The sequence below is a fragment of the Haliotis rubra genome, unplaced genomic scaffold (genome assembly GCF_003918875.1).
Source record: "Haliotis rubra isolate DU_JTF1 unplaced genomic scaffold, ASM391887v1 Scf46, whole genome shotgun sequence".
NCBI lineage: Eukaryota > Metazoa > Mollusca > Gastropoda > Lepetellida > Haliotidae > Haliotis > Haliotis rubra.
In genome coordinates, this window is record NW_025767146.1 from 2,236,667 (window position 1) to 2,246,858 (window position 10,192).

Here is a 10,192-nt window from a genome sequence, read left to right on the forward strand (position 1 = left end):
GAAGTTTTACTAGGTCTGGTGATCTCAGGGGGCAGCGTCAACCCTTGTTGTCTGGGAGTTCATTCTTACTTTCTCTCTGTGAGTAACATGATTATAGACACTGGCCGTATTTGTATCAGTCACTGTGCATGGACACGGTGTATAGTGCTGACATACAGAAATACAACAAGGTACATCTGTTTCAACGGAAGCTATGTGAATTTGATCGGTGGACAGCTAGATTGAAATGTCTGGTAAGGAACTTCCAGCTGTATTTATTTATTTACCATAAACCACCGGTACTGATTGTCTCACTTGCAACAGGTTGCAAGTACAAAGGTTACAGAAAACAGAAACAAATACAAAGGCATGTCCTCACTACTGTCTGGTACACATCTTCCAGATACTATAGAGCCGGGTGTTGGTGGTTGCCGGGTGTTGGTGGTTGCCGGTGGTTGCCGGTTCTTGGTGGTTGCCGGTTCTTGGTGGTTGCCGGGTCTTGGTGGTTGCCGGTGGTTGCCGGGTGTTGGTGGTTGCCGGGTGTTGGTGGTTGCCGGTGGTTGCCGGGTGTTGGTGGTTGCCGGGTCTTGGTGGTTGCCGGGTGTTGGTGGTTGCCGGTTTTGGGTGGTTGCCGGGTGTTGGTGGTTGCCGGTTCTTGGTGGTTGCCGGGTGTTGGTGATTGCCGGGTGTTGGTGGTTGCCGGTTCTTGGTGGTTGCCGGTTCTTGGTGGTTGCCGGGTCTTGGTGGTTGCCGGTTCTTGGTGGTTGCCGGGTGCTGGTGGGTGCCGGTTCTTGGTGGTTGCCGGGTCTTGGTGGTTGCCGGGTGTTGGTGGTTGGCGGGTGTTGGTGGTTGCCGGGTGTTGGTGGTTGCCGGTTCTTGGAGGTTGCCGGGTGTTGGTGGCTGCCGGGACTTGGTGGTTGCCGGTTCTTGGTGGTTGCCGGGTCTTGGTGGTTGCCGGGTCTTGGTGGTTGCCGGGTGTTGGTGGTTGCCGGGTCTTGGTGGTTGCCGGGTGTTGGTGGTTGCCGGGTCTTGTTGGCTGCCGGGACTTGTTGGTTGCCGGGTCTTGGTGGTTGCCGGTTCTTGGAGGTTGCCGGGTGTTGGTGGTTGTCGGGACGAAGCGGACTCAGAAAAAGAACAAAACACATATACACTGTTTACCTCGAAGACGCTTACACATATGTACTCTCTACTTCGAACACACGCACACAAATATACACGGTCTACCTCGAACACATGTATACACACAAATATACACTCTCTGCCTCGAACGCATACATACACACAAATATACATCGTCTACCTCGAACACACGCATACACACAAATATACATCGTCTACCTCGAACACACGCATACACTTAAATACACACTGTCTACCTAGAACACACGCACACAAATATGCACTGTCTACCTCGAACACACACATACATATTAACCGTCTACCTCGAACACGCATACATATACACTGTCTACCTCGAACACACTCATACATATACACCGTCTACCATTGGAGATGCCACTGTAGCGATTCATATATTCATTTTTTAAGTGATGTGTCAGTCCATAACGATGCTAGTCATTATATGTTAAGATCTATATCGCAACGTTACACTGGCAGGTCCATAACTTGGAATCCCAAAGTAAATCCCGTCTACTGTTATACGTCACTTTCTGAATCTTACTTAAAGGTATAGATGGTAATACGTGGGAAGACATGCTACCGCATAGTAACATGGTTACTCTGGCTGGTGTAGAGTGTCCTAACTATTACAGGTATTGGACAGTGATGGTATTCAGTGGTGGGGTGGTCATCCTGGTGTGCCGTAGAAGACCTAACTATGCTAAAGAAGGTGCTGGAGGGCACGATGTCACAACCTTTTGATTGTTGGATACCTAAACTCCACACATGGCTGTCGATAATGTTGTGGTCACCCCTGGTGTGGAGTAGGTTACAACGGAACAGCGCCACCTGCCGTAGAAGCAGTCAACTGTCTGATCGATGTTCTCTTATCACTTTATACTCGACTATCGACGTGACCGTGGAAAAATCGAAGGTAATTAGTACAAAAACAAAGGAACTCATTAGCGAAGTCTACAAGTTACCCAGGAATCACTGAAATGAAGCAAATCAGCTCCTTTTACCGCGGGAAATTGTGGTCCTTTCTCGTGCAGATTATGATGTGTATGATACATGACTGATGGGTTGGGCGTGTACAGGACACGGGTCGGATTGGATGCTGCAGAGGTCCAGCCCGGATCACCAGTCTCTGATGCCGATAGGAGGGACTCATTGATGGATGATCGTTAATTGGACTGAGTTGCCATCAGAATACAAATATCAAACACACTGAACAAGGTTCCCGCAGTTGGACCTTTAAGAAAATTGGATCAATGCAAACAGTGACTGAAGCTGCTGACCACTTTGTGCGCTTGTACCTGCGCCTTTCCATTAAGTTATCACTATGTACCATCGTACTTCTACCATCCTATAAGGTAACCAATGTGTGCAATAGTACTTCTGCCATCCATAAGGTAACCAATTTGTACGATAGTACTTCTACCATCCTATAAGGTACCCAATGTGTGCAATAGTACTTCTGCCATCCATAAGGTAACCAAATTGTACGATAGTACTTCTACCATCCTATAAGGTACCCAATGTGTGCAATAGTACTTCTATCATCCCATAAGGTATCCAATGTGTGCAATAGTACTTCTATCATCCTATAAGGTAACCAATGTGTGCAATAGTACTTCTGCCATCCTATAAGGTACCCAATGTGTGCAATAGTACTTCTATCATCCCATAAGGTATCCAATGTGTGCAATAGTTCTTCTACCATCCCATAAGGTAACCAATCTGTGCAATAGTACTTCTGTCATTCTATAAGGTAACCAATTTGTGCAATGGTACTTCTACCATCCCATAAGGTAACTAATTTGTGCAATAGTACTTCTGCCATCCTAAAAAAGGTAACCAGTGTGTGCAATAGTACTTCTACCATCCTATAAGGTAACCGATTTGTTCTATAGTACTTCTACCATCCTATAAGGTAACCAATTTGTGCAATATTACTTCTATCATCCTATAAGGTAACCAATGTGTGCAATAGTACTTCTACCATCCTATAAGGTACCAAATGTGTGCAATAGTACTTCTACTATCCCATAAGGTAACCAATGTGTGCAATAGTGCTTCTACCATCCCATAAGGTAACCAATGTGTGCAATAGTTCTTCTACCATCCCATAAGGTAACCAATTTGTACGATAGTACTTCTACCATCGTATAAGGTAACCGAATTTGTACGATTGCACTTCTACCATCAAATAAAGTAACCAGAATATGAGCTAGTGCCGGTACCATCCCATTATGTATTTCTCAAGCACTCTCGCTGTCAGCACGTGGTATCGACCCACTCATGCTGCCCGGTCTTCCGGTGACGATACGATCTTGGTAACACAATGGAAACGCTATGGTCGATCTTCTTAAGGTGTCCTGCTTAATCTAGTACTATAGTAGAAAGTGAAATCGCATGCTGATGGATGACTCCCAAATTCTCCTCACATAATGTATCGTATTTGAACATACACCTCTGTACCCACCAGTAAATTAAAGACCAACATTTCTTACATAATCAACAGACAATTCTACAAAAAGCAATGCCGAGTGTCGATATATTATGAGAATGTGTTTATAAATCACTATCAAATATTGATGGTAACAAAACGATTTTCAATATACGTACAGGCCATCTGAGGACTGGCGGCACTCACATGATTCAGATACCTCTGCGCACCTTAAGTAATTAACGGAATTAATAGGTGTGGACTCTGCATGAAGTAATGACCATGGAGTTTTATAATCAGGACACCATCAACAGTTTCACATGTTAATACAATCTGACCAGTCCTGTCCTAAAAATAGAACTTCTAAATGACAGTGTGAGAATACTGAAATAAGCCCGACCGCCGTCGGAGCCCCTTCCACTAAACAACACTGTCTCATAGCTTTCATGGTCCACCAGAAAAGTATGTAATTGATATGTCTACCGCTGACACTTCTAAAATAAGCTGTAGTTTACAACTATTGCAACCATGACTAGATTGTCAACTCCATTCATTACAGAGTTTGTCCAAAATATTTCCATCATGTTCCATGGACAGGTCGAAGGTGTTGTGATGCCACAACAGGAGAACGTAACTAATTTCAACCTGAAGACAAACATAAATTTTCATTAACGCCATTTCAGATCCCATTTATATCGTCAAAAAAGAACATTCTATACAGAAACCCTCATATTTGAGGTTTTAATTGAATTGCTTATAAACGCACTATAACAGGTGCGCATTGATTACTTTAGCTCAGGCAGTGAAGCATTGCACACATGCTGGACAGTCTTCACTTCTTCAATCACATGTCTTGTCTGTACGTTGTTGTTTTTGAATTACAAAAAGCTACACTATAAACAACCAACCATTTGGAAGATAAACACTTTCTGTTTTAATTCAGCTTTGGAAAATTTCCTTCCAACTGTCATTCACATTTCACTTTAAGGGAATCCCCTTTGATGATAACAGACCAACCTTGTAATGTAGTCATTATCTTGTCCTTGCACAGGGTAATACTTTGTTCAAAACATTTCTCAAATAATCACCTTAGTTTGTGTTTCATGTCGTAGTGAAGAATAAATATAGTTTTTATTTCAAACTGCATTAATCTCTCATACATTATGGGTGGTTGACTCTCGGTTAAAGGTATTTAATGTTGTGGTTCAGCTGTGAGCTCCTTGCAAACCTTACGACGCTGAAAACACGAAAGTGAATTTGAGTTACAAAATACCTTTGCAGCATGAATAATTATAAACAAACTTGACACTTCTTGTAAACCTAGTGTCCAAGTGATGCTTAAGACGCGATACCAAGTTTCAGGTCATGTATAACTGTCAATGAAACATATTCTTGCTTTCTTGACTATTGATGTCTTCAATGAACGCTTTCTTGGACTGCACTGACGGCGTCAGACTGCACCAGTAGTGCTCTTCTGAGTCTACAATGGCCGATGATGTCGACACAGGATAACAACGCGCATGACAGGAAATAAACCGTCAAATAAATAGTCATGTGTCAGTTACATGGCTTCAAGCGGAGGAAACGTCACAAAGAGGCGGTAAATGACGTTTTGGTGGAAGTGTCAACAGAACATTGTGTCTTCAATGAAACGTACGTTAGAATAGTCCGGCACAGAGCAAGGTCCTCGTGGATACAGTGAGATAAGTAATCGATCTCTAGTTGATGGCTGTTCCGGACGTGTCTTGGCTATAAAGATCTGTGATGCTCCTCATCTCGCTGACCCACATTGTGTCCTGTCTTATATATGTTTTTTTAAATGTTCGGTGGCTTTAAAAAAACATTACGCCCGGTTTTATTCCCAAGGTTCAGCCGTTTATAAGGTTTACACAGTTTATACGACTTGAGAAGCACTGACTTCATAAACTATAATCGATGGCTCTCAGGACCTTAAACAACCAAAGAAATTGCAAAACAATAATATAACAATGTTTCAAAATGTATTTAAAATTATTTCATTATTTTATTTATTTTAAATCTTGTAATTATAAATATTTGAGCTTTGCTGAGGGAAATGAATACCTTTTCATTGTTTCTCTGTCAACCCTGATATTTCATTTTGTTGAAACCAGATTTCACGTTTACCAGTCCTGGTATTAAACGTATATTACGGCCATGTTGTACTGTAATAGAGAGTTGCCCAGAGACCATAAGTGCCAACTGGCTATGCAATGTTGCTTCCCTGTCTTGCATGGCATGCCTCAATTGGCCGTGTAGTGTTGCGTCCCTTGGCATTGCAAGGATCTGCTGATCCGAGACGTGTCCTCGTTACAATCCCCAAACACTCAATGTACATGCACTTGTTTTAATAAATGCGTATTTATCGCTTCAATACATATTTATGTTGTTGTTGTTTTCGTCTAGTCTCTCTCACTGTCACTGACGATGGCACCAATGGACAATCCGATCAGAGACACCAAGTACCCCCGCTTCTCAACAAAATCATTCCAGGTTGAAGCCACGGATTGCAAGTGTTTGCGTTACGTAATGGAATTACACAAATCCTAAACACCGACAACACGCGCCCCCTGGTGGTGGACTCGGAGCACGATATCCCTGGTCATCAGCACTCTGTATGGAAATATTTAAGATGAAAATTACGATTTGAATCTGCAACAAAATAGCTGTGACAGTTTAAGAATGGAATGTTTGCCCTGCTTGCAGTGTGAGAGGCTGGTGAATGTGTTTTGCTTTGTCAAGCCCTCTCGGGTCCCCTCGGGTCCTCCGTGATTGTGGCATCCTGCAGATTACTGTAGAGAGAGTAAACACTTGAGTAGGACGGGTATTCCTCTCACACGACCGGGCTTCACAAATATCTTCAGTACACACCCATGTCAATACCAGGAGATTTGTATTTTACACCTTTCTTAAAATCAATCTCAAGCAAGAAGACTTCCACTCCATTAATACCCACTGCAACTCTTCCTCGAGGGGTTTTAAGGGATGTTGAAACAAACCATATTTCCCTTGAATATCAATTTCAAATTAAGTGATCAAAATCAGCTAAGCGTTCTGGAAGATCCGCAAGTGACAATAATTAACAAGCTGATTTCCGATAAGTATGGAAGCGCTTTTTTCTATTCTAGCTTTAAACATTTACCAGCCGTAAAGCTAGAATGCTAATATTCTTAGACTACAGGAATGCTAAAGAGCTTAAAAGGCTGACTCATCCACACCATTCTCAAAGTTTTCTTTGTTTACAATTGTCCCGGGAATCACCATTTGTGTCCACCCAAGCATGTACGTGTGTGTGTCTGGGACAGTGGAAGGTGAATGGATGATCGTGTGTGTGTGTGTGTGTGTGTGTGAGAGAGAGAGAGAGAGATAGACAGAGAGAGAGAGAGAGAGAGAGAGAGAGAGAGAGAGAGAAGAGAGAGAGAGAGAGAGAGATGGTGAATGGATCACCGTGTGAGTGCTGTATGTCTTTATGTGTCTGTGTGTCCGGGTTATGCTACAGTGCAACCAGAAAGTATTGAGATTTTTTTTCACTCATTACTCACGTATTAAATGTGAATATTAGCAGAACATAACTCCAGATTCAAAGATAGGTGAACAGTTAGTATTTTGTCAAGTCACCATGGGCAGCAATGCAGGCTTCAATGCGGCGGGGCATACTACTGATCAAAGAAGTTAGAAAGTCGTGGTCCATGCTGTCCCAATATCGGACCACCTCTTCTTTCATTTCAGCAATATTTGTCAGATTTTTCTTATTGACACTTTCCTTCATAAGATTTAGGTCAGGGTTATGGCTTGGCCAATCTAATAATGGCATATTTTGGGTCCGAAACCAGGCCTGTGAATGCTTTGAACGATGTTTTGGGTGGTTGTCCTGCTGGAAAATCCAAAAATTTCCAAAAAGTAAATGTCCCTCGAGAATATCTGTGTACCGCTCACTGTTCATATTCCCTTCAAATACACAGAGGGGCGTTGCCCCTAACACAGATATGCCATCCCACACGTTAACTTTCGGACTGTACTTTGGGCGCTGATACAAAGGTTTTTCAGTTTGTTTGGTCCAGAATGTTAGTGTATTAGGAAACAGCCACACATAACTTTCATCTGAGAAAATCACATTGTCCCAGTTAAAATGTCTATGCTGTAAGCACCAGTTCAACCTTCGCTCCTTTTGTTCAGGTTTCATGATCGGTGATGGAATTCCTCGACTTTTCTGCCAACCCATTGCATGCAGCTCAGTTCTAATTGTCTCCTTATAGACAGCCACAGCTCCTCTATCAGTCATATCCAGCCTTACGTTTTTCTAAACTCCTTCGTTTGTTTTTAGAAATAAGAATACCAAGCCGCCTCCTGTCACCGACAGTCAATTTTCTGGGCCTACCTGCGCCCCCCTGGTGCTCAGTGCCATATCTATTTGCAATATTTTTCAAAACACGATAAACAGTGGACAAAGGGATGCCTGTTCTACTTGAAATCACTTTAGCTGATCTGATGTCCTTGTTATAATACTCTGGGGCGGTGGGGTAGCCGAGTGGTTAAAGCGTTGGCTCGTCACGCCGAAGACCCGGGTTCGAATCCCCACATGGGTACATTGTGTGAAGCCCATTTCTGGTGTCCCCCGCCGTGATGTTGCTGGAATATTGCTAAAAGCGGCGTAAAAGTAAACTCAGTCAGTCTGTCAGTCCAGTGATGAAGTTATGATACTCTAAAATCAACTTCCACTTCTCTAAATCATCCATACTGAGGATCACTGAAAATGTCGTCTGCTAGCAAGTAAACAAAGGGGGATAACTCTTCAAAAACTAATGAAAAAAGGATTAACGGAGTTGTCTCTCTTGAATAAAACCAAGCACTTGATAGCTTGTCAAGGTTGTTTATACTAGAAATCCAATTAAACATATTCCTAAAATTCTCAATAATGTCTGGTCATACTATATATGGTATCACATCAATGGTATCACTTCATTGTGTGAAGTGGACTACATATCCACTTCTTTCACTGGGTAACAACAGGTGACATTATATACATACACGTGTATGTTGGCAGGTATGTGAAAAAGTAACTGAATCCGAGCTTTAAAGTGTCCTTCTTTCAATGTCGTGTTATTTTGATATATCGGTTTGTTTGATAGTCTGACCTTAAGGTCATGTACAGCAAATTCTGACCTTCGTGATTATCTCTACAAGAACAGAGAACAAGAATTTGTCCGTCACATGTAAGGAATTATGTATGAATGCACTTGTACTTGCATGAAAGTCTAGTTCATGTACGATATTGGGAACGCACTAGCTGCGTCACTTCGGTGTACACAGGTCACTGAAGGACGAGCGACTCAACGCCATAACCCGACAACAGACCCGTACAAGCACACTTACCTTGCGGCATGTAGCAGGTACACTTGTATGTCGACAGATTCAGCAGGTTTATGAACTGAGAGACGTAAAGACAGGTTTTGTGTTTATGGTACAGTCTAAACAGATGTGTTTACTGAGAGACTCGCAGAACGGAAGAATGTTCTGAAATAAACTATGGGCAATTGGTATAATTTGAACTGGAGTCAATGCTCACATACGTCTTCAGGCCACATCAACCTATCAAAACAAAACAAAGCCCCAAAACATACATCACTTAATCTGTCAACCATTTAACAAATTGAATAAGAGGTTTCAATGGTTTCCAACAATTGAATTCTTCACACAGGTTCTTGGAGGGAGCTGCTAAAATGTTTTGAACATGATGCAACGCCTTGGAAAGTTAATTTTTTATAAATCTGTTCATCAACCATAATAAACGTATATAAAAAATCATATGTATATATCAATAATAAAGAAATGTTGAAGGAAAACCTCACGTCCCATGTGTTCGATAAATGGCTGATAAGAACACCCTAACAGATTTGCAAAGATTCCTTTATCCCAGATGGCAAACCATTACACACATACTGGGCAGTCTTCAGGCCGTCAATCATGTCTTTCTCAATTCTGCTTTTCTGCATCACCACAAAAAGACTGGAGCCAAAAAGGCATTCTAAGGAGAAACTATTTTATTATTCTGTTTCACTTTCAGTTTTTAATTCAGTTTGGGACAATTCCCGTCCACCAAAAACGCTCCTTCTTCCGTAACCTTCTCCTGGGGAATACTTTCGACTATAATTTGGCATGAAATGCATGTGGACCCGTTTTTTAAAAAAGAGAGCACACGTAGCAAACCGATTTATATGGTGTCGGATTACATGAAACGTACAACTTTTGCTCTTGGCATGAAAAAGAACATCGTGCTAAAAATTGTGAAAAATGAACCAACAGCCAATAAACAAAACCTTGTACAAAAAGGTAGGCATCCAAAGTTAGATTCTTTTGGCATCAGGGTCATCAGAGATGTCATTCGCCGGCTATTTGCAAAATTTAAAGATTTTAACCTACAGAATAATTCTCACTAATGGGTTTTGTGGTTAATGTTGAACAACTCAGAGAAACAAACTCCGTATGATGGTTAACAGTTGGCACCCACCTGACCCTATTCACGACCTGTGACACCTCTTCATACCTGTCACGTGCATAGCTGACCTACATTGACGAACGTTGACCTTTATGACCCAACACTGCCGCTGGTACAGGTCATTGGCTCCC

At 42.1% G+C, this 10,192-nt stretch overlaps 1 protein-coding gene across 1 annotated transcript; it reads right to left on the reverse strand.

Annotated features, from left to right (window-relative positions):
* Positions 1 to 385: 385 nt before the first annotated feature.
* Positions 386 to 8,948, reverse strand: LOC124290214 (acidic proline-rich protein PRP33-like). The gene is made up of 2 exons (XM_046726926.1): positions 8,939 to 8,948; positions 386 to 1,101 (listed from the first exon to the last, which is right to left on the reverse strand). Exons 1-2 carry the CDS (start codon positions 8,946 to 8,948, stop codon positions 386 to 388), a joined length of 726 nt encoding a protein of 241 aa, XP_046582882.1.
* Positions 8,949 to 10,192: the final 1,244 nt, after the last annotated feature.